Genomic DNA, 23,209 nt, shown 5'->3' with positions numbered 1-23,209 from the left:
TATCTTTGATACCTGTAAAATCAAACTGTTTTAATCCATCTATCTTAATTGAGTTTACTTTGCAAAAATTATTATGATATTATACATTAGGTTAATGATATGCATATAATACTTAAACTGTGTTTTTTTAATAAATAAGGAATAATGTTAATCCACTCAAACTTTACTTTAAGTTTGTTAAAAAAAAATATCGCAATTTTAAATTGACTTTGAAGTTAGTATGGCCAAGTAAAACATTAAGATAAAAATGTTGCTCAAAGTACACTGTGCATAAATTATGAAACGAAAATGATATTTACTAAATCTCTTTATTCTAGAACTTGAATCGATGTCTGTTCACAAGCTTGTTTAGTGTACCTATTTAAGCAACTGTACAACGTAGCAACATTTAAAAAAAACATATGGAAAATATAAATACTCCTTTGAAAACAATGAAAAACTAAAAAAGTGATATTTGTTATAAAAATAATAATAAATAACTTAAACATTTGGAAAATGTACTGCTAAAACTTACCGCTCTGTTGAAGTGCTGGTAATAGAAATGGCGAAGTAGAACAAAAGGCAGAGCCTTTATATAGTGGTCGCAAATCGAAAACATCACCCCCTTTTTTAATATTCCCCCCGCAGTTCGCTCTTATAATAATGCCATGAAAATTGACGTATTTCAATTATTTAAAACAGCCAACAACATTGATTGATCTTATTAGGGGTTGCAAATTATTTTTCTATTGACTTAATTTTATTCTTCTTCAAAGAATATTATTTTACTTTGTAAATACTTCAAGATTCAAAATTACCTTCGTTCTTCATGCCAATGCCAATTTTTTGTTTAATAAAAAATTATCTGTCAATTTTGCCGCCATTTTGCATTACTCGCTAAATCAACAAATTTTTATTATTAAATATCTAAATTCAACATCTATTAAAAATCTTCTATAATTAAAACATGCAGTTATAATTTTAACATGCTATTAATAAAACATAGTAAAAAAAATTGGCTGTACAGGCATTGTTCCTTTGCCTTTAATTAACGAAAAAAGATATTTTCCCTCCCTTTTTTAATCAGTCACTTTTTGCCTTTGAAAAGTTTTAATAAAACATCCCATTAATTTCATTTTTGGTTTATTTCCAAAATGGAAGATATATCTGAGTTTGAATCATTTGAATTAAACTTCATCGATGTAGTTGGAGCCTTGCAGTCACTGATAGTAAGTTAATGTAACATAAATTCCAGTAATTTTTAAAATTTGTTGCTTTTGCACAAATATCCGATTCATTCAATTTGCTCGTATGTTAGGTATTTTAATATTCTCTATGTAAAAGAAAGAAATACGTATTTTTTCTTTTGTAATCGTGTCGTTTGTTAAGTTAATTGTTGTTAAAATGTGTTAAGTATATTGTTGTTAAAATTAATAAACAAAAAACAGTTGGAAATTTTATGACATAGGCTACATTATTTCACACATGTGTTTGGGAAATTTCTCTAGATATTCATCGTGAGTTTCGATAACATTGTTAGTAACTTTAACGTCAGTCCTCAGAGGCGCATCTTCGTGAAGCGTTGCGCACGGAAGCAGCTCGCGCTGAAGCGGCGGAAACAGCATGCACGGAGGCCAAGCGCGTTGCCGACGACAACCGCGCTAATGCCGCCGCTACGGCCGCCGGCGCCGCGCAAGCATCTCACGCTCTCGCCGCCGCGCAAGATGAACTCGCCGCTATTAAATCTAAAATTGAATTTTCGGTAGACTTTCCCTATGTTAACTCTTTCCGTTTATTACTTCGTAGTTCATCTTTTTTCTTATCATTGTAATAAATTAAAATTTCGAGTTGACAACGTCTCAAACTATTTGTACGTACATGATACAATTAACAATAAACTACAAAAAGGGATAAACAGGCACAGGTCATAAGCACATAACTATTTATATCGGCTTATTGGGGATTTTAATAGGAACGGCAACGTAGTCTTCTAGAGGAGAAGTGCAGTGAAATGACGGAAAAAATAGGAGTTTTAGAAAGAGAATTAGAAGAACTACGGCCATTACAATCTGTCCATTCAACACTACAGAAACAGTACGTAGAATTGGAAAGCCGCGTGAGACTTGCAACTGAAGAGGCTCGCAGGTAAACATGACTCATAATTGTATAATAAAAATAACATCAACAAATTAAACGAGAATATTTTCTTTCTTAAGCAAACTACACATTCTAAAGAATTTTATTTTGTTTTATTAAAGATAATAAATAATTATTCATTTTAAGAAATTAAACAAAATAACACTAATGTATGTTTTATTACAAACCATTGTTAATTTTGATAATATTGATCACACAAGTGAATCAATAGCCTTGTATAGAGCAAATCTCATCTCTTATAGCGCGACTATTTTCTCTTCTCAAAACAAGTACATTACTCATAAGTAATGTAATTGAAATCGTATAAGAAATTGTTTAGATGCAAAAATAAGTAAGTATAAATGAGTTATTTGAATGCAAGCTGCAACTTAGTCACGGAGGTCACAACCTCCGTTATTTTTACAATAATTATCCGTTGTTGCAAAATATCCGTCTAACGAATGGTTCGTATTTTCAAACAATTTAGTTACTTCGTGTTTCACTGGATCAGTGGATCGTGTACAAATTGCATAATATATACTTACTTATACTTTTAATATACCTACTTATAGTCTGTATCAAGTGCATATATGCAACAACTCTTCAGCTCTCTAAAAAGGACCAACATTATTAAATTTTCAGAGATATTCCCAACATATACGATATTCCTCTTTCTATTATTTTTATTTACGTGTCAGGGAAGCAAGCTGGTTAGAGTGTGAGGTCCGTCGTGTAGAGAGGTGCGCGCGCGGCGGCGAGGAGGTGCGAACGCGCGCGCGTCTCGCTGCCGCCGCGCATGCTCGCGAACGCAAGCTCGCTGCTGATGAGAAGCAGCATCTAACCGCAGAACTCCAGCGCGCCAACGGTATGCACATGTATGATGTTCGTGATTAAACTAAAGAATTGCCTGTCCAGAGAAGAGGAGGAAAAGTTGGAGAACTCTTTTTCTCTTTGCGTTGACAGTGTCAAAGATGTTAAAAATATTTCTGATAGTATAAAATTTGCCAAACTATAACTTGGTAATATTTTTATAAGTAAATAGACGAAATATAGACGAGTTTCCCACTTAGGATCTGATTATGAAACCATAAGTTAGATACGCAATCATATTGCAACGATTTGAATAATTTAGATTGATGATGTTTGCTTGCGTAGTGAGGTAACGTGCTGAGTGGTACCGGTGACACAATTCATACCAATATGGAAATGCTTAGTATTTCCTTCGTCTACTTTTTGTTGTGTTGATATTATAAGCTTTCCATTGGCTTTGTTATGGGAAAGTTACCATTCACACGGACTGCAAAAATACGCAATACATTTTTATAATTCTTATGGAACTTGCTCAAAAGATCAAATTGAGTAATTCTACTTCTAATGTTCTTTAACTATTCGGTGAAGGAACAGATAACTGCAATAGATGATGGTTAAACATACCTTTTCGAAATCATAAAAAAATACAAATAATTTAAGTAACATCACGTATGCTAAATGCCAGCATGGTTGGCTATGGCCTAGTCACCCTTAACTTACCGTAGGCTCCGAGCCCCTCGGTGAGAACTTACAGTGAGCTGATGATAATTAAAGTTAAATATCCTCTTTTGGACAAAGTATGTCTACGCACTAAGTAGGTACTATGTGTAGAGTGTTGATGTATGCAGATGTAGCATGTGTGTGTCAACCGGCTGCGTTCTATTGTGTATTGTTGCACTGCAACTTGTCACCTAACATACTTACTCTACTAGTTGTGTCGTATGTCTTAATCAAGATAAACGTGCCAGCATAAATCTACACGCAATTATAACATTCGCGCATCTATAGATATAACAAAACTAGCAGAATTACCTACAATAGAAGTCGTTTATTTTTCAGCTGAAATCACTCGACTCGGATCTATAGTGACAGAATTGCAATACCGATTATCAGACTATACCAATAATAGGTCTAAAACCAAGCCTACAACTGAGACTGATACATTGGCGGAGCTGAGAGCAGCGTTGGAAATGGAGCGAGCCAGTGCAGCCAAGACTGAGCGAGCGCTTGCCGCAGCACTAGCTGACAATCTCACATTGGCAACGCACCTGCACAAACAAGAAAATATTGAACACACGCAAACTTCGCCCTCGAAACAAAACAACGCCACCAATATATCACCTATAGACTTGTTTTTGGCTGAATAATTGTTTTCGGAACAATTTATTAATAAAAAAAAAGATTTAAGCACAAGAGATAAATTAGAGCTTTCATTACTTTGTCTTTATCGCCTCTATTATAATTTCTGTCTAAAAATCTTAATAGAAAAAATTTATCCTCCCGTGGAGAAACCAGTTACATATTTCAGATTTACGTACGACACTCGTCAAAAGATCCGTTACATTCGACATTTAGATTATAGAAACTTAAATAGAAGAAGAAAACAATAGTAAAAGAGAGCCTCAAATAATATAATATCTTAAGTACATAAGTTCGCGTTAGACATTTATGATGTGTGGGAGAGCTCGGCGGAGTGACGCGAGATTATTTATTCCAAACAGGTTTCTCAAATCGCGACTTGTATGTACAAACATACCTTCGAACCTTTTAGAGGTCGAAGTGACTTTGTATCAAATGTACGTTTACATCGAAGTATAACATTTTTTTTCAACGATGTAATATAGGCCATAGGGGACGTGTTCCGGCGGTCAGTCGGAACGTTTTGTACGAGAACAAGTTCCTAGGAATGCACTTGTACTTACAATCAAGTGTCATTAATGCGTATAACTTGGCTATGAAACATTTTATTCTACACATTACGTCGTGTGATGTTTTAAATTAAGACTATAAAACACTTCTCAGTATCATTTTGCAGCATTATATTGTACACTTAGATGAAACTTAGATCCATTAAAGTTGACTTGAAGTTATGTAGGTAGCTACATAATGTTGCACTAAAATGTTTTGGTTGATGTATTCTGGGAAAAGACTTGCATTGCATTTCTGTGTAATTAAAAAAATAAATTAGCAAATTTTATCGATTCTTTATGAGTTTTAAGTGAAATTAGTACTAATACATGTTGTCTACTGACTTTTATGAGATATTAGTGTTTTTAATAACTTGATTAAATTAACCATTTACTCTTGTATACAAGACTTGGAATAATTACAAAAACACCTGTATTGTTTGTATCAAATACATTCGTAATAAAAGAAACGAAACAATTTTGTGATGGTGTTACGCAAACACGATGAGCTCGGGCCGTTGTGACGTAGTCGCGCGTAGGCTGTATTTCCTGCAGGCTGACGGCCACAACAGCTAGATGTGTGTAGGTGCAGTTGGGAGGGATATTCGCGAGCCTCCGCTGCCCCCACCAGCCAGGCAGCAGCAGCGCGTGCGCCGGCGCAGAGCCGTCAGTTTTGTTGCACCTCGCGCCCTCCTCGTGCGCCTCTACGCCGCCTCAAACAAGTGTACTCGAAACGAAACCTTTCTGTGATATAGTGTTAATTAAGCTTACCTCAAAAACTTAGAAAATATAAGTGTGCATCTCAAATATTACGATGATTAGTGCTGTGTTGTGAACAGTTTAACCCACTTCTGTGTGAATATACGAAGACCTCTCCAACACAATAACACTGTAGCGATATATTTTAATACTTTCTACGTAAGTATCGTGTTTATGCTTTAAGAGTCGCAAGTACTTTATTTATACATTGTGTGGTTTTATGTTCGGTATTTCCCAGAGAAAGGTCCATTCAAAAATAATTTGCAATTCTTTGCCGTCACTATTTCTGATAATCCCACAACTTAAGTATAATTTCCCAAAGAAAGTTCCATTCAAAAATTATTTTCAAATATTTCCTGACACTATATATCTTGAGTATAAGCAATTTTGTGATATTTATTGTTGTATTTAATTGGATGCGAGTCTGTAGTGTCGTCGCAAATGTAGTATTTATGCAGTGAGTCATAAAGGCTGGACCTGCGCCCGCGCCTGTGCTGCGACACAAGGACGGTGAGCTCAGCACTCAGACACAGTAAACATGTGAATTCAATAGACACATTATTTGATAGCTCACCCACGACATCGTATTTATTATCTAACACGACGTTAAGTTACCTTCAAACGATTGTTAAATTATAGTACCTAATTGTTCAACAATTTTCCTGTAACATGTAAGAAATGGCGTACTTCAAGGCCTTGATTTCTAAAAATACTTTACAATTTTTGCAAATTACCGGAAAGCATCGGATTGAAAAGAGTTCTTTTAATAAGCAATTAAAAAGCCAAGAACGAAATAATACATTCAAAGCATAGTTACCAAATTTTGCGAAGAAGTTTAAAATTTGGATAATTTTAACATTTTGTATTACTTAAACTTTGCTCTAGGATTAAATAAGTTACGCTCTTTTCAATAAGGAAAATCCTAAATATTTTGAATCTAAGTTAGCTTGAAAACAATCACATGTAACCTAGTTTTTGAAGCACAATGTCTTGGGAAACAACGCGTTTATGTTTTTTATATGGGCAAGGATTATTCCTTGCCCATATAAAAAACATATAAAATTTCTTTTGCTTCGTACTCTCACATTATTTAAAAAAAACGTGTACTTATGTGAATCTACTTATTTTGTCAGCGATAACACTTATTACAACTGAGTAAATAAACGCGATGCCTTTGTTTTTTCCGTAATCACGAAAGTTCAAGTTTTATAAAATAGGCTAAATATTTATAGTGAAACTTAATTCTGCCTTTAACGAATTAAAAAATTCAAATTTACACAAAATATTTTGTATCTTTTGTCTTCGCAATAATACTGGTAAATGAATTTTAATATATAAGAAGTTCCTGCTTATTTACCTCCACCTCATTTTTAGAAACACGAAACCACATCTTTGATTCCAATAAGATATTTCCTTATTCAAACTCTAAATTAAATTATAGTTTATTTTTCGTAATAAGATTAACTGCGGCACTTACTCCGAGTGTGTCATTAGCTTCATATTACTAATCGTAAAATGACTTACAGATAATGTCAACAACAATTACGGTATGCTGCTTCTTCTTCATCCTAACCACATCAGGCTTCGTGACATGGTAAGAGTAATTTGTAATATTCATATTATAACTTAGCAACAACACAAGAAACATTCAAACGCCGCGCTGTATGTATACCTATGTTTTGACTCAAGTACGTAAATATGAGTAAGGCTTGGCACAATGATTCATTACTACATATGTATGTGCAAATACCGTCTTTCTTGAAAATAGACATCGTTGTCGACATTTACTATTTATGGCAAAGAATCATACGTCGAACAATGTAGAAGATACAAAAAAAAGTATTGTTTAAACAGTAAATCAAGAGGAAATTAGTAGAAGGAGAAAAAGACAAGGAGGGACAAATTGATTTTGACTTAGGTTTTCTTAATTAGAGTCGAGACAGAGATTCTTTGACTAATTTGATCACGCCATTCTGAAAAACTAGTAATTTGTTTTAGGTTTTTATTCTTATAACTTAATCTTTCGTTCCCAGTTTGTCAGTGGTGGGTCCGCGCGTGCTGCGACCTCACACGTCGTACAAGGTATCGATAGCGGGCAGCTCTCGCGCCCACAACCTATATGTAGCCGTGGAGCGGGAGGGCGGGCCCTTCAGCCAGGGGCGAGAGGTGCAGGTGCCAGCCGCCACTTCCAGGCTGCTAGAACTTGATGTAATTATTTCCTCTTACTTTTATATGCAGTTAAATTAATTGTTTTCTATTTTACAAAGGATGTAAAGCGATTTAAACAAGTTTCGTATATCAAAAATTATCATATCACCGCGTGTATGTGCGAATGTAACTGGCACTTTTATGCATTATATATCTGTAGTAACCATTTCAAATTACCTATATATGCAATATGCAAGTGCGAGATATAAATTTGAGTGTGTTTTGAGTTTTAAAACACTTTATATTTGCAACTATACGTTACTTCAACGTGGATCATGTCCGCACCATACTATAAATGCAAATTAAATGACCGTTTTGTAGTTTTCAATTTAATACTAATTGCTTAGCTATACATAACTAAGCACTTCCAAAAATCCATTCGGTTTTCTTGGTGTTCCTAAAGATCGGGGACCCTGGTCCAGGGCGATACCGCCTTGTAGCGCGCTCTACTTCGGGGCCACAATTCGCTTCCTCCGCGCCGCTGCTCTACCAGCCGCGCAGTTTCTGCGTCTTCGTGCAGACTGACAAACGTGTCTACAAGCCCGAGGATACCATTAACTTTAGAGTTATCGCATTAGATAAGTAAGTATAGTACCATAGTAACAAAATTATAGCTCCACACAGCCGCTATAAAGTTTAAATCTTACAATAGAGTTATTAGCGAAATTAAAATTGAGTCAGATTGTATCTTTTCCTTGCTGTTTTAGTTAACAATGTTGCAACAAATAGACGCTATATTTAGATATATGAAAGCATCGCTTTAATTACAAATCTCAACTTGACAGCGATACGAATTGATTTGCACAAATTGTATCAGAAAGCGGAGTGAACGCATCGCAATACTCTATACCCATCTCTGTATCTTACTTAATACTTTCGATTTCGATATCGGTACAGATAAAAATAAAGAAAGTTCGCACGTAAGATTACGTACCGCGCTAGGGTCGATGAACCCAGCGGCCGCAAGCCATGAGATCGTCTCGTACAATGCGAGTAGCACGAGCACATTGTAACATTTCCCCAATACTGAGGTAATCTACGAGTTCATAACCAGAATACCTTGAGAAACATTCGCTGACTCGTATATGATTCTTATTCTTCGTTTGATATGTAAAAATTACATTGAATCGAGAACACGTAACGAAATTGATGCAAGTGATAAAACCAGTTTAATATTAAATAATATTGATCTAGTCCAGTTAAAGCACACTATATCTGAATAGGTCATGTTGTATAATGAGAAAAAACTAAGTTTATATTTGAATTCTAAAACATTTTTATGCAAGATACATGTTAATAAAACATACTTTTTTAGTGAAATAATAATAGACATGGGTATAAAGAATGTTTCAAAATAAGATTTCCCCTTTCAAGGTACAGAATTTTCTACATTGTTAGTTATAGCAAAATTTCAAAAAGAAATTTGGAAAGTACAGAACACCCTTTGTTCTAATAAAAACAATTACTAACTGAAAAATATCATCTATCAAAGATGTAACATGTTCATTGTAAAATGTTTATTTTAATAATGTTTTAATAAATATCGTTACAGTTAATGAACCGAATATTTCACACAGCCTCAATGTAGGAGTGAAGGCCGCAGTATAGCATTACATTGGCTCGGCCATTCGTGCGTAAATTGTTGGAACCTTAACTTTACTTTGTTAAAAAATTGCCGCATAAATATCCAATGCAGTCATGTGTCCTTAACAAGTTGATAATATGTGATCGAAGGTTTTACCTGATTTGCTATATTGGAATGCGGTAGAAAACATATCATTATTTTTTTTTTTCAATAAACCTTTATTTCTGATTGGCTGTCACCCACGACTCCGTTCCTGCGGAAATAAAAAAAAACTTATTATAATTAGTAGCCTGAATGTTCTTTCAGACTATATTCTACATCTATGCCATCTAAAAATTCGCATTAGATTATTAAGACTGAAATTTAATATTTTAAAATGTTACAATAAACTTATCAGAGTATCCTCTAGGTTAAATTGCCTTCATTCGCGGTCATCCTCGCAACGAATTTAATCTTTGTCAAATATATTATCTGTTGTGTTGAGGTATTTGTTGCCGCTGAACACATCAGTGGACGTGAGCATCCTGGATGCGGGCGGCGCAGCAATACGCGAGTGGGCTGCGGCGCCGCTCGACCGCGGTCTCTTCGCCGACACACTTGCTCTCGCCGACCAGCCTGCGCTCGGCGAGTGGACCATACAGGTAACACGTAGTTTTAGCTTATTATCATCGTCTTCGTTAAACAACGAAGAAGAATTCGCCTCGATGCGTTTAATTGACAAAGAATTACCTAAGGCCTTTTTTTTTATTCCACATCATTTCCCAGGAAATAGTCGAGGTTTGTTTGATACGAGATATCGTGACCGACCATATGTCATAAATATTAAATCTTCGCCCGTCTTTAGGTGGAGGTGCGCGGTCAGAAGTATTCGCAGCGTATCCTGGTGGCAGACTATGTGTTGCCTAAGTTCCAGATGGAAATGAAAATGCCCAAAGAGATACTCTTCAGTGATGGAAAATTTAACATCAATGTTACTGCTAAGTATGTTTTTTGCATTCATAAAGCAGATAGGATTAGGTTTTGTATGGTGATTTTGGGTCCTTGACTTATTTACATTAACGACCATAGCTCTACTTTCTCATGACAAAAATAAATTATTACGTTTAAAATAAATAAGGCAAGAATAACCTTTTTTATTGTTTGCGTAACTGTAAACAAAATTATTTTTCAATCAACATTATTTCTTTTAGAATTGCTTTATTATATTATCTTTCCATTCATTTCTCTTGGACAATAATTAGTTTACTTTATAAAAGCTGTAGCGAGCTCGGCCTGTCAGTTGGTAGCTTCAATGAAATTACTTTGATGAAATTGAACATTGTGAGGTTTTTCTTACGTCCATTTCAAAGGCGGAGGAAAGGAATATTTCATAGCGTTTAATTCAAGAAATTGTTACAAAAATAAATACCTAAATTTGTTTAACCTTTAAGTACGAATAGACGGAACCAGAATGAACAATTAAGTTTACAAATATATACATATAAATATAGAACTGAAATGATGTCATTTCGTGCCAAAACCTGTGTTTGCAAAACCAGTTTACTTCTCATGCTATTGTATACAACTTTGATATCTTTGAATAACAAAAAAAAACTAATCTAAGTGTACAGCTGTCATAACGTTCTCGAAACATCGAAAGAATAGCAAATTCTTTAAATATTTTAATTGCGATACAACCAAATTAATTAAGTAAACAATTCACATACACTAAACTACAAGGACTCAAAGTAAAATATATTTTTTTTGTAATCATCGATACATTTCCCGATTGTTTACTGGATAAATGTGATAGATAGAAAGTCCCGTTAAGCCAAGAATGAGAAAGTACTTACATAGCTTTATCACAAGCTAACGGTAAGCGCCGCCCGTGATTAGAATCATGGTTTCTAGGTTGTGAATAAGGCCACGCAATCCGCCCTATAACTTTTCAATTTACACGATAACTTTATATAATAAATAAAATAACATATAGCTTTTTATTTCCCGCAGGCATTTTAATGGGTTGCCAGTACAAGGAGAGTTGACGATATCCGCGTACGCAGTTTTCTTCTCGGGAGTACTCCAGCCGGTGTTTTCAACTCCTGCAAGGAAAGTGGTAGACTTGAACGGCCAAGCTGAAGTTACTTTCGACCTCAAAACTGACCTCGATCTCGCAGAAGATGCGGCCAGGCCTTTGGTAGTCGAAGCCGTACTCGAAGAAAAATATACATTGATACGACAAAATATTTCATCGAGAATACTTCTTTTACGAACGCCCTATCGATTGAAAGTTACCGCACCGGATTACTTTAAACCACAACTGCCATACGTCGTTCAGGTAGATATTAGTATTGACAAAGATTAACATTACCTAAAGTTTCCTTGAAACTTATGACTTGAATCAGCTAGTCACTCAAATTTCAGCCAAGTGAATTAATATCAAGTATGGTTGTGATGTAGATCGAGGTGGTGAACTCGAGCGGGCAGGTGATGGACACTGAGGGCGACGTGATGGTGGAGCAGCTTTGGGACGACGGAGCGCCCGCCAACCGCACCACCGTTTCCTTCCGCAAGGGGTTGGCCATCTACGAGACGGTGCCCGACGCAGCACACAATAACTCCACCATGAATTTAGTGGTAAAACATAGTCATGTTCTTTACACTAAACTTTACATTCAAATTAATTGTTCTTATATTTCAAGTTAGTAATAGGTATGTCCCCGGAGACGTTCTCAATTATTACTAAAAAGATTTCCCCCAGATAAAATACAAGGAGGTGACGGAGCGTGTGGTGAACGTGGTGAGCGGGTCCGGGGGCGGAGCGGCGCTGAGCGTGCAGCTGCTGAGCGCGGCCGGAGACAGCGGCGAGCTGAGCGCGCGCATCGCCGCCAACGAGCCCATGGACCTGCTGCACTACGCGCTCGTCGCACGCGGAGATATACTGCTCGCAGAAACACTCGAGGTATCAAGTTGACACACATTGTAGACGTGTTTCACGGCGACAAATGACATCCTTAGAATCAGAGAATTGTTGAAACAAACTTACTTAATTTGTTATTGTAACTCAGCTAAACCCGGGGCGACGCACCGTAGAGGTGCGGGTGCCGGTGGGGCGCGGCGCGGCGCCGGGCTGTGTGCTGCTGGCCTGGGCGCCTCGGCTCGACCCCGCACACCCGCTCCTTGCCGCCGGCCTCTACCTACCGCACGACAAACTTCTCTACAACCAGGTCTCACATTATGATTTTTGTGAATTGCCACGACTTTTAAATGCTTATCTCCTTAAATTAACGTATTCGTTTGTGTGGCAGGTATCAGTGTCGACGGCGGCGAACTCGGGCCAGTACCGGCCCAACGGCATGGTGGAGGTGCGCGCTGCAGGCGGGGCAGGTGCGCGCGTCGCGCTGTTGGCTGCGCCCGCGCACTCGCACGCGGCAGGCCTTGCCGGACCTCTGGGCAACGGTTTGGATCTGCACACGGTAAGTCTTCTACTGAGTTTTTTTTATTTATTTTTTATCTAATGATTTTTTAAGAAATTATGTGTAAAATTTTACATGTTTATCAGATCGAGCGCGAAGTGGAGAGTTTCAGCGGCGTGCGGCACTCGGTGTTCAGGAACGAGGAGCGCGCTCCCGGCCTCGGCCTCGACCTGGCCGCCCGCGACCCTGCTGATGTCTTTAAGGTTATTTGCAGAGATACTTTTAGTCAGTGGTTCGTAGTAAGTAACTATTATACTTATTTTGTTAAATGTTTCAGAACGCTGGTCTCGTAATATTGACTGACGGCATTGTAGTCGAAAACGATCCAACAGGTACTAAAAGTTCTCTTTCTTACATATACATATTTTAGCTTCTTATAAAAGATTGTTCTTCTATGGAATACTTAACGCCACGTAAACGTTTGGCGATGTGTGCAGGAGAGCAAGCAGAGCGCGCGGCGGCGGGCTTGCGGCCTGCGCTGGCGGGCCCCTACGCCTTCAGCCGGCTGCCCGCGCCGCCCTCGCCGCGAGTCTACCTCAGTGTCACCCCACATCCCACATGGATGTTCTCCAACCTCACACTAGAGTTAGCTATTTTTACATTTTTATATAGACAAACAAATGATTGTAAAAACATATTAAGTAAAAAAAAAAGAATTTGATGGATTCCATGTATGCTTTTATAGTAAAGACGGTAAAGGCGCTATGGAAGTGTGGTCTCCGGCCACGCCAGGCGAGTGGAGTATCGGTGCGTTCTCCGTGCACCCGACGCTGGGTCTGGGGCTGGCGGCGCCGCAGGTCTTCGTCACCGGCGTGCCGCTCTCGCTCACCGCCGAGCTGCCCGACACGCTGCAGCGCGGGGAGACGCTCGCCGTCGTCATCATCCTGCAGAACTCCATGCCCTCTGACGTCACCGTCGAGGTCACCTTCCACAACTCCGACCAGTACTTCGAGTTCGAACCGTTAGAGAATACAGTCGAAGCGACCAAAAGTAAGATTTAGAATATTCAGGAAACAGTTTCAGAATTAACGCCATGCATACATCAATTATTGAATTAAAATTGTAAACATTGTAGCTTGTATTGAGATACGGACTCGGAGTCGGAGTTAGTTTATGTGTGTGTGTGTGTGTGCAGAGATAGAGCTGTTCCGTCGTGTGCGCGTGTCGGTGGGGGGCGGCGCGGCGGCCAGCACGGCGTTCCTGGTGAGCGCGGTGCGCGCCGGCAGCGCTCCAGTCATCGTGGAGGCCAGCGGCGGCGGACTCTCCGCCTCACTCTTCCGCACCATTGACGTGCAGGTGACACACACACACACCGCTCATGACTTTGTAAACGGGCCAAAACCTTTCAATATTTATTTGTCTAAAACACTGCGAGATTCATTGATAAAAAAAGCAAGTAGGTACGCATGAATAAATATTTATAGGGCAAACGTACAATAGGTGCTAAATTAGAAACCGACGAATATAAAAAACAAAAGCTCTAGTTATTTTCGGCATCAGCCCATCATTTGTAATGAACAATTCCAATGATACCGATTTACAAAATAGCTTTTCAATATTTTAATGTATTGGAAACATTTCTATCCATCTGAAAGTTTTTGATTAGAAATGTTTATAAAATATTTAATTTCGGTCGGCCCATTGTTGCTCTGAATCAATGTCTCAGTTGCAATACTTGATAACGTATATGTATAGTTTCATAGTATTCCATAATGACGTTGTTTGTGTCAGGACGGTTACGAGGAGGAGGTGTGGTCGTGGACATTGCTGGACGGGCGACGCAGTGCTGCGCGCGGCAACGTGAGCGTGTGGGCGGCGGCGGGCACGCGGCTGAGCGGCAGCGCGCTGCTGGCGGCCGGCGACCTGCTGGCGCCAGCGCTGCGCGGACTGCGCGACCCCCCGCCCGCCGCCGCAGACCCCGCATATGCGCTGCGACCCCTCGCCACTGCATGCATACTCTTAGACTACTTACAGGTAACTGGAATTCCATGTTATCTAAACTTTGAATTGAAGTATTTAACGAGTTTATAAATATTAATAAAATATTCTCCACAGACAACCAACCAAGATGAAGTATCTATAACAAAGGATGCGCGCGGGCAGGCCGCGGCGGGCTACCAGCGACTGATGGCCTACCGCCGCCCCGACGGCTCCTTTGCACAGGAACTGGATCCAGAAGCCGGAGGCGACGTCTAGTGAGCGTTACATTTCTACGACGTATACCTATTTCAATACGAGACAGAACATACCACATTAACTAAAAGCCCAAAATACTCCACTCACTAACTCCACTTTTATAAAACAGTTTTTTATAATAATAGCTGTTCTTCAGTGTCTCAAGAATATACAATTCTCGTTTGATAACTATTGGTATCTGGTTGTCGCAGCATGACAGCAGTATCTGGTCGGTGGGTGTCCCGGTGCGCGCGGCACGTGGCGGCTGCGCCGGCGGGCGGTGCGGCGGCGCGCTGGCTGGCGCAGGCGCAGCTCCCCGACGGCAGCTGGCCCGCACCGACACAGGCACGCAACGACCCGCACGCGCAGCGCCCGCTGCCGCTCGCAGCGCACGCAGTACTTGCGCTCCTCGATGCTAAGGTAAAACGGAAACTACGACTGCTTCTCATCAACTAGATTTAAGGAGACAAGTAATAAAGTATTTCGTGTAGAATTGTAAATGCGATTTAATTATATGCAGGGTAGCGAGGTGCTATACAAGGAGCAAATCAACAAAGGCGTGGAGTATGTAGCTCGCGGCCTCGCGCCCGACCTGGACGCGTACGCCCTGGCGGCGGCGGCCAGCGCGCTCGCGGCCGCGCGACACCCGCAGGCCGGCCTCGCGCTGCAGATGATGGATAAATACGTTAACTCCTCTGGTAACTAAGCAAAGCTTTTTAAATATCTTTTCTACTTGTGAGTTGTATACAAATCGGGGAAAAGGGAATTATTATGAGGCTATATGCAAGCGCGTCTAGTGGAAAATAGAAGAAGAACATCTGCTACTCTCTCTCTAGGTCTCGGCGACATATGTATATACGCTTATGTTTTCGTATTTTGTTTAGATTCGACATTGTTCTGGTCGCGCAAGCTGCACGGGTCGGAGTGGCGCAACCCGTGGCTGGTGGGAAACAGTCTGGAGGCGCGCGCGGCGGCGTGCGGGCTGCGCGCGCTGCTCGCCGCACGACACACCGAGCGCGCGCTGCCCGTCGCGCGCTACCTGCTACAACATCTGCGCCCCGAACACGTTCATCCTGACGTTGTAAGAAATACGTCTAGATAAATAAGAGCTAGAAATATCTGATTCCTCTCTAAGATCTCGTTCGGCTTATTTGAATGTCTCTATTTTGTATGTAGGTAAACTGATGCATTGTGAATTTATTTCAGTTGGATGCATTGGCGCAATTCTCGGAAGCGATAAAGACGTCCAAGAAGCTCCGCGTGTCGGTAAACGTAACGGGATTCGAGGAGCCGCGCCAGTTCAACATTGACGACGACAACGCGCTCATTATTCAAACACAACTGGTAAAGTTACTTTTTTATTTCTAAGTACAGTAGATTCCGCTACAAAATTTTCAGGGTCCTTTCAGGAGATGACGAAGGTGGTATTAACGTTCAATATGGGATGCAGGTGCGCAGCGCGCGGTGGGCGAGCGCGGTGACGGAGGGTCGCGGCGTGGCGCTGCTGGGTCTGTCTGCGCGCGGCGCCAGCAACGTGACGGCGGCCTGGCCGCGCTACACGCTCGACCCGCGCGTCGACCGCGTCTCCACCGAGCACCGCCTGCAGCTCTCCATCTGTGTCGGGTACGCAAACCCTCACCTCACATAATATTACACAACATAGAATTTACTTATAGGATTCGAACGACTCTTCAATTTTTATACCCAATTATAATTGAAGTTGTTAAGTACGCGTTTGATTATAGGTTTGTTGCGCAAGGGAATGACACAGAAAGTGGACTAGCGTTGCTGACGGTGCAGCTGCCGTCCGGTTTTCTGGCCGACATCAATACTATTACAGAACTGACGGTTAGTTACAACTCCATCTCATTCATTTTGCAGCGATATATCATAATTTTGTTTAACATGTTACAATCGAATGTACAGTCTGCGCGTCACGTGGTGGGCGCGCGGCTGCAGCGGAGCGGGGCGCGCGTGCTGGCGTGGCTGCGGGCCGGACGCGCCGAGCGCTGCGCCACGCTGGCGGCTCCCCGCGTGTTGCCCGCCGCGCGACAACGCCCCGGCTGGGCGGACCTCGTGGACCTAGCCGACTCCAGTCAGTACACATGAATGCTCTTTCTTTTAATTTACTTCTCATATTGAACTAACTATATTCTAGTATCTTCTATAATTTTGAGGTCTATGAGAGTGTAGGAAAGTAGAGAAAACTTAATGGAGAATTGTACGGGTACCAGGTCACCGCGCGCGCGTGTTCTTCTCTGCGGTGTCGTCGAGCGCGTGCTCAGTGTGCCGCGCGTGGCCGTCGTGCGAGCGCGCGTGCGGTGCGGCGGCTCTGCAGCGCGCACCGGACCGCAACAACGTGTCCGGCGCACCCGGCGCTCCCGCCGCGCCCGGACAAGGCAACCCGAATAGTGCACCCGCTTTGCATACAACTCTCACACCGATATTCCTCACAGCGTTACTTCTCATGCGGTAGAAGTATTGCCGTTTTAGCATCGTATAATTATATTGAATTTGTATTAACTGTATAAAGTTTAAACTCACTATCTAGATGTTGCAAACTATAATGATTAATAATTGTACTTAATTATTCAAACTATAAAACATCCCACTGATACATATTTAGCACCGTAAAAAGTATTTTGCGAATATGAGAAGACTTTAAACCCTTCACCGCGGCTGATATTAAGCAATTATGAATAGGTAAAGTCTATGCCAAGTGTTGTGATATAATTATATAAAATGGACTGGAATTGAAATTATAACATTCCTGGGCTATTAGTAATTAACGGCGTTACAATCTGGTTAAAATACAGGTAGTTGATACTCACCACTGGTTATAAATTGTATATTAGCATTTATTTTTATACATATTTATACCTTTGAGTTTTATACCTAGCTAATAGAACTGATACCTTTTCCATTTAGTTGTTATAAAATGTGATATTGTTTTGTTGTGTGTATGTCAATCAGAAGATCTTAAATGAACATTACATTTTATTTAATAGATAATGAACTATTTTGTTAAATAAAGAGATTGCTATTTACTAAACCTTTATACTACCAATTCGTCTGTTTGTTTTTAATGATTTAATCATTGTATTTGAAGAGTAATAAAATTATTTAAATTTATTGACAATCCCGCTTTTATAAAACTATTGATTGACATACAGTATGTTGTAAATAAAAAGACTAATGATTATTTAATTTAATAGAATAAGATGTAATATTATAGAATTATTAATTTTAAATTTTATCTTCAGTAAAAATAAAAAACTAAAACACGTTTTATTTTTTTAATTTTGTATTCGGTTTAAATTTCCATTTTCTTTATCATCCAATGGAAAAATCCCAGGATTGAAAACGACATGCTCAAAGGTACCGCAGAAGCTTTGATCCAAGCCCACAAACTGGAAACAAAAAGAATAATAAAAGAAAAAAAAACAATAGGCATGAAAGATGGACTGAGTGCATTATTAAAATAAGCATTAAATTAAAAATAAAAATTAATTTTATTGCATCCTATATTATTAGCGGTCGCCCGCGATTCCGTCCGCGCGGAAATAAAAAAAAACTTAACAAGTAGCCTATTTATTCTCCGAAGCTGTGTCCTATATGTATGCCAAATTTCATTGTGATCCGTTCAGCCGTTCTTGTGATACCTTCAAACAATCATCCATGCATCCATCCAGCTAAACATTCACATTTTTAATATTAGTAAGAAGTAATTGTTATCAGTAAGACTTGCAAACTGACTAAATATGAAACTATAATAACGTCAACTTACTCATAAGGATCATCGGATATATAATACGGCTGTGGCGTGGGCACGAGGCCGCTGTCGGCAATGTAGACGTGCTGTATGGGCCGGTCGTCGCCGTCAGTGGGCGTGTGCTCCACCACGTGCACTAAGTTCTGACCTTCCACCACCTATAACAAAGCACAGAGTATACAGCAGCATAAGTATAGCTGAAATAGAACGACATTAGATTTTCGTCATCTAAGAAGGAATAATTTGCTTAAAAACTCGCATACCTTTCCTATAACAGTGTGTAATCCATCCAGCCACGGTGTACCAGTTGCCGTTATTATAAATTGACATCCATTAGTATTCTTTCCTGAACAGAAAAATCTTTTTAGTGATATTGAATCTACGAAAGCCATTAAGTAAAAAGAAAAATATATTTTTTAACTTTACGTACGTTAACGAAATGAAGACAAATAAGTTTATTTTTAAAAAAAGAGACGCGTAATATTGCAAATATGGCTTACCTCTGTTAGCCATGGACACGAAACCGGCAACAGTATGCTGCGTATCTAAATTTTCGTCATCGAATGTCTCACCGTAAATACTAATCGATCCAGAGCCATCGTCATTTACCACGTCTCCTCCTAAAACAAAACTCATTTTTGTCATACACGATGCTACTTTCAATATTAATAGCTATAAAATAATAAAAAACACCTTGTATCATAAATCTTTTAATAATTCGGTTAAATCGTGTGCCCTTATAAGATTTTCCTTTGATACCCTTTGTAGCGAGCACTTTAAAATTTTTAACTGCACGAGGCGCTAAGTCACCAAATAATCCTATAACTATCCTCCCAATTGTTTTATCTTCGCGTTCTATATCCAAATAAATTTGGTCAGTCACTCTAAATTGTCGGGCCTAAAACAGAAATTGATAATTGTATTAAATATTAATTGTTATTTTTTAATTTGACAAAAAACATTTCTAAAACCCACATCAACTACGAGAAACTGTGCTATAGAAATAAGAATAAGAACGTTGGTGATAATCTTTATACACATTTTTAAAATACAGATTAATACGCGTAAAAAGAATTGTACATTGTATGAAGTAAAACACTAAAAGTGAACTGGACTACTGCTAGCAGGTAATTAAATAAAACGCTCAAATTACGATGAAGCCCTATCAACGTCGTATATCTAAGTAAACCCTACTTTTTTCTTCTATAGAATTCAGACTGGAATGTAATCTAGTTATAACACATATATTAATCATTAGTTAAGTTCATGGAATTTCATAATTATGAAAGTTTGCCAATACCCCATTCAATTCGGGTTCGAGGCCCGCAACCCGTAGCGAAAAACCCCTAACCTAAGAACTAAGGACATGGGAAAATGACTTAGTACCTTGATGTGGCGTGCTGCGGCCGTCTGCCAGAGAAGTTTGGAAGCCGAGGTATACGGTAATACGCGAGAGAGATGCTGACCTGATGATGTACCCTCTATGCGCTGATTGGTGCAAGACATTTAATCGTTTTTGAGCTTAAAATGTTATGTTTTATCCGAGCTTCAGAGATTGAATTAACTACCAAATTATTATTACTTTTTGCCAAAAATTCATTCTTTATTTTATTCTACCCTGTCATGATTTAACTCGATATCCAAATCTATCGTATTCGAGTTAAATTAGACATCGAGTATTCGATACCATATTATTCTGACCGAATCCGAATCCCTAGAACTTTCATCTGCAAAAACCAAAGACAACCAAAAGGTTATGTCAGACTTAGATGTCAATTTAAGTCTATGGTTTTATTAAGTCAACAATTTTGTATTTATTGACAAAACATTATTTTATTAAAAGTTGGAAATTTAATTAACAATGACTGTAAATAATACTATTGCGCACCAGCGTTTAATTCTTACTGGTGACCGTGAAAGGTATGTAATATATTATAGTGTTACAAATGTATACTTTAACGTATCAAGAACAGTTTTATTGTATAATAAAAGATCACGAAAAAATTTATATAAAATAATAACACCTTTCAAGCAATGCACAGTTATAATTTTGTGACACTATAATACGCATCTTAGAAAAAGAACTACAAATTTGTAAATAATATTAAATTCTTTTACAATTATTTATCTAGAACATTCTTGACTCAATCACAAATACTGTGTTTTTGTGTTTGTGATTTGTATACTAATATATATAATAAGATACAATTATTAATAATGAAGAAACTGAAAATCAAAAGATTGAGAAGGTTGAATCAATTGAAGTTTAATTAAAAAAATTGGAGATATTTAAGTTTCTGATATTTTTTGTTTATCGTTTAACAGATTTAAAGATTTACTAATGCGAAGATTAATAGAATGCGGATGGCGAGACCAAGTTAGAATGTTGTGCCGTGAGGCAGTTAAAGAAAATGAAGGAGGCAATGTAAACTTCGACACACTTGTCTCAAGAGTAACCCCACGAGCAAGAGCTCTAGTCCCGGACACTGTAAAGAAGGAATTATTACAAAAAATTAAAACACATCTCTTAACACCAAAGGACTAGTAATTGCTCTGTTCTATTAATACTAGCTACACTGCTTCAGTTTTAACTAAACAGTTCAACTGTTCAGTGTAGGCATCATTGACAACTGCACAGTTTATCTAACAATGTTGACACACATACATTCAGCTGAACATATCAACTGTTTAGTTAAAACTGAAGGTGTGAAGCCAGATTTATGTAATAAGCATGTTCAGTGCCACCTACTCATCCTGCATGTTATTTTGGTGCATAAAAATCATAGTGACATTGAATATATTAAAATAAAACACTGTAATTACTTTTGTTTAAAATAAGTTAATTGTTAGTATAAAAATAAAACATTTTACAATCAACAGTATATTTTATTAATAAACATTTACAGATAAAGTAACCAAGGAATACATATTGCTTAAATAGACATAATACTGTCTTAGATCCCATTATCTGACTGTCATGACCAAACACAATTTGTCATGGAGTCACATTGTGAATGTTCACATTACTACATTACATGTCTCATATATTTATTGAAACTACTATAAATATTATTAAAATCTAATTATATGTATATCAAGCTACTTACATCAATTATTTACCAGAGCTCCACTTCTATAGAAACACCCATCATTCTAATTTACTTTATATTGTATCTAAGAATTTTCTAGAAAAGATAAGCAATTAAATTATGGTTACAACAGTTCAAGAATCTGTCAAAGATATTATGCATGACAACGTGGGTATTTCTAAATCAGTGTAAGTTTTTATTTTTTACCTATGACACAATGGAATTCGGAAAAGGTACATGAAAGGATTTTGAACTGCAAAAAGGGAATGGATAGACATAAGTTTTTTGATGTTATTTATATACCTATTTAAAGGGAATAATTAATATTACAAGAAATAATGCATATTATGACTTTTTTTACCATCATCACGTTTACCACCAATTTATCACTGGCGACATAGATAAAAACTTTTTAAAAGAAAAAAATCTTGAAATCTTTTTATAGGTTACTAACAGTGATAACCTATAATTATAGTGACAAATCTGGTATGATTGAAACATTTAGAATTGTGCTCATTAAAATATATAAGTTTATTTCTTGATATTTTTTTTAGTGACATATTAGAGCCAACGTAATATGACACAGTCTAAATAAAAAACTTAGTGAAATCCAAAAAAAATTTTGAGCAAATATTATGCATTAGAAATATCTATCCGGACATAGAAATTTTGTTCTGATCACTTAATATACATTCATATTTATACATATCTACACTGTTATACATATATGTATTTAACACAAACCATCATAAACAAATTGGGTATATTTTGGCAAAAAGTTTCCTTAACAAGACACAATGTATGACAAATATATTAGTTATGTTTATTACAATATATTTTATAACGATCAACAAATCAGACTACTTAAATTAATTTTGATTAACCCAGCTGCACCGGAGACAGGAACAACAATCACAAAATATACATTTGCCAATTCAACTAGCTATAAAATTAAAGGAATATTTACGATTTTTCTACTCACAATAAATAAATGCATTTCTAAATTTAAAAATCGAGGGCTTTCAAAAGAAATTATGAGCAATTTTTTTTTCTTAGTATAACATCCTTAAAGCTTTCCAATGCTTTGACCTACTATATGCTTATATGTACAAAGATATACAAATGGAATGTATCATGGACTTTTTATACCTTTCATGTATAATTTGATCACATAGTAAAGTTTTTTTTTATTTATATCAGTACACTTTTACAAATAAACTGTTAAAACTTAAAACCTATGTACTTCACTTAAATAAACCCATGCACATAGTATGGATCATTGCCATACAATACTGTTTGATTTCTGTTGAGCAATTACCAATGAATGTATGAAT

General features: G+C 37.9%; 3 protein-coding genes across 4 annotated transcripts; 2 read left to right on the top strand and 1 right to left on the bottom strand.

The window, feature by feature from the left end:
* Window positions 1–5,326: 5,326 nt before the first annotated feature.
* LOC106127665 (C3 and PZP-like alpha-2-macroglobulin domain-containing protein 8) lies at window positions 5,327–18,300 on the top strand. Its single transcript, XM_013325837.1, has 26 exons — window positions 5,327–5,750; window positions 7,118–7,185; window positions 7,625–7,799; window positions 8,203–8,381; window positions 9,869–10,025; window positions 10,229–10,365; window positions 11,374–11,701; window positions 11,824–12,000; window positions 12,125–12,325; window positions 12,432–12,590; window positions 12,672–12,839; window positions 12,926–13,042; window positions 13,117–13,171; window positions 13,277–13,424; window positions 13,525–13,829; window positions 13,975–14,135; window positions 14,571–14,813; window positions 14,895–15,034; window positions 15,227–15,434; window positions 15,535–15,712; window positions 15,899–16,095; window positions 16,221–16,358; window positions 16,465–16,637; window positions 16,760–16,862; window positions 16,941–17,109; window positions 17,249–18,300. Exons 2-26 carry the CDS (start codon window positions 7,121–7,123, stop codon window positions 17,488–17,490), a joined length of 4,323 nt encoding a protein of 1,440 aa, XP_013181291.1. The 5' UTR covers window positions 5,327–5,750; window positions 7,118–7,120; the 3' UTR covers window positions 17,491–18,300.
* Window positions 18,301–18,303: 3 nt separating this feature from the next.
* ninaA (neither inactivation nor afterpotential A) lies at window positions 18,304–20,494 on the bottom strand. 2 transcript variants are annotated; one of them, XM_013325838.1, is made up of 6 exons: window positions 20,173–20,494; window positions 19,480–19,684; window positions 19,287–19,406; window positions 19,050–19,132; window positions 18,802–18,944; window positions 18,304–18,424 (listed from the first exon to the last, which is right to left on the bottom strand). In XM_013325838.1, the coding sequence occupies exons 1-6, from the start codon at window positions 20,290–20,292 to the stop codon at window positions 18,328–18,330; spliced, it is 768 nt and encodes a 255-aa protein (XP_013181292.1). In that variant the 5' UTR covers window positions 20,293–20,494; the 3' UTR covers window positions 18,304–18,327. The 2 variants fall into 2 exon arrangements, with proteins under 2 accessions (XP_013181292.1, XP_013181293.1); XM_013325839.1 differs by lacking the exon at window positions 20,173–20,494 and adding an exon at window positions 19,762–19,901.
* Window positions 20,495–20,614: 120 nt separating this feature from the next.
* LOC106127667 (enhancer of yellow 2 transcription factor-like) lies at window positions 20,615–21,663 on the top strand. The gene is given in 2 exon segments (NM_001311994.1): window positions 20,615–20,706; window positions 21,112–21,663. Coding segments are annotated over 2 exon segments (279 nt in total). The 5' UTR covers window positions 20,615–20,647; the 3' UTR covers window positions 21,332–21,663.
* The last annotated feature ends 1,546 nt before the right edge of the window (window positions 21,664–23,209 follow it).

This window comes from Papilio xuthus, unplaced genomic scaffold (assembly GCF_000836235.2).
Source record: "Papilio xuthus unplaced genomic scaffold, Pxut_1.1 DF824655.1, whole genome shotgun sequence".
NCBI classification, from domain to species: domain Eukaryota; kingdom Metazoa; phylum Arthropoda; class Insecta; order Lepidoptera; family Papilionidae; genus Papilio; species Papilio xuthus.
Note: the sequence above shows the minus strand (reverse complement) of the source record. Positions and strands in the feature narration are given on the sequence as shown.

Bases quoted from the DNA above. Each gene is read 5' to 3' on its own strand.
- LOC106127665 (XM_013325837.1), top strand. From the start codon at position 7,121: ATGTCAACAACAATTACGGTATGCTGCTTCTTCTTCATCCTAACCACA. The intron at 13,425-13,524 runs GTTAGCTATTTT...ATGCTTTTATAG, and splicing joins TTCTCCAACCTCACACTAGA to TAAAGACGGTAAAGGCGCTA. The intron at 13,830-13,974 runs GTAAGATTTAGA...GTGTGTGTGCAG, and splicing joins TACAGTCGAAGCGACCAAAA to AGATAGAGCTGTTCCGTCGT.
- ninaA (XM_013325838.1), bottom strand. From the start codon at position 20,292: ATGTCTTGCACCAATCAGCGCATAGAGGGTACATCATCAGGTCAGCAT. The intron at 19,685-20,172 runs GTACTAAGTCAT...TTTCTGTTTTAG, and splicing joins CCGCAGCACGCCACATCAAG to GCCCGACAATTTAGAGTGAC. The intron at 18,945-19,049 runs GTATGCGAGTTT...GCTTTGTTATAG, and splicing joins TACACACTGTTATAGGAAAG to GTGGTGGAAGGTCAGAACTT.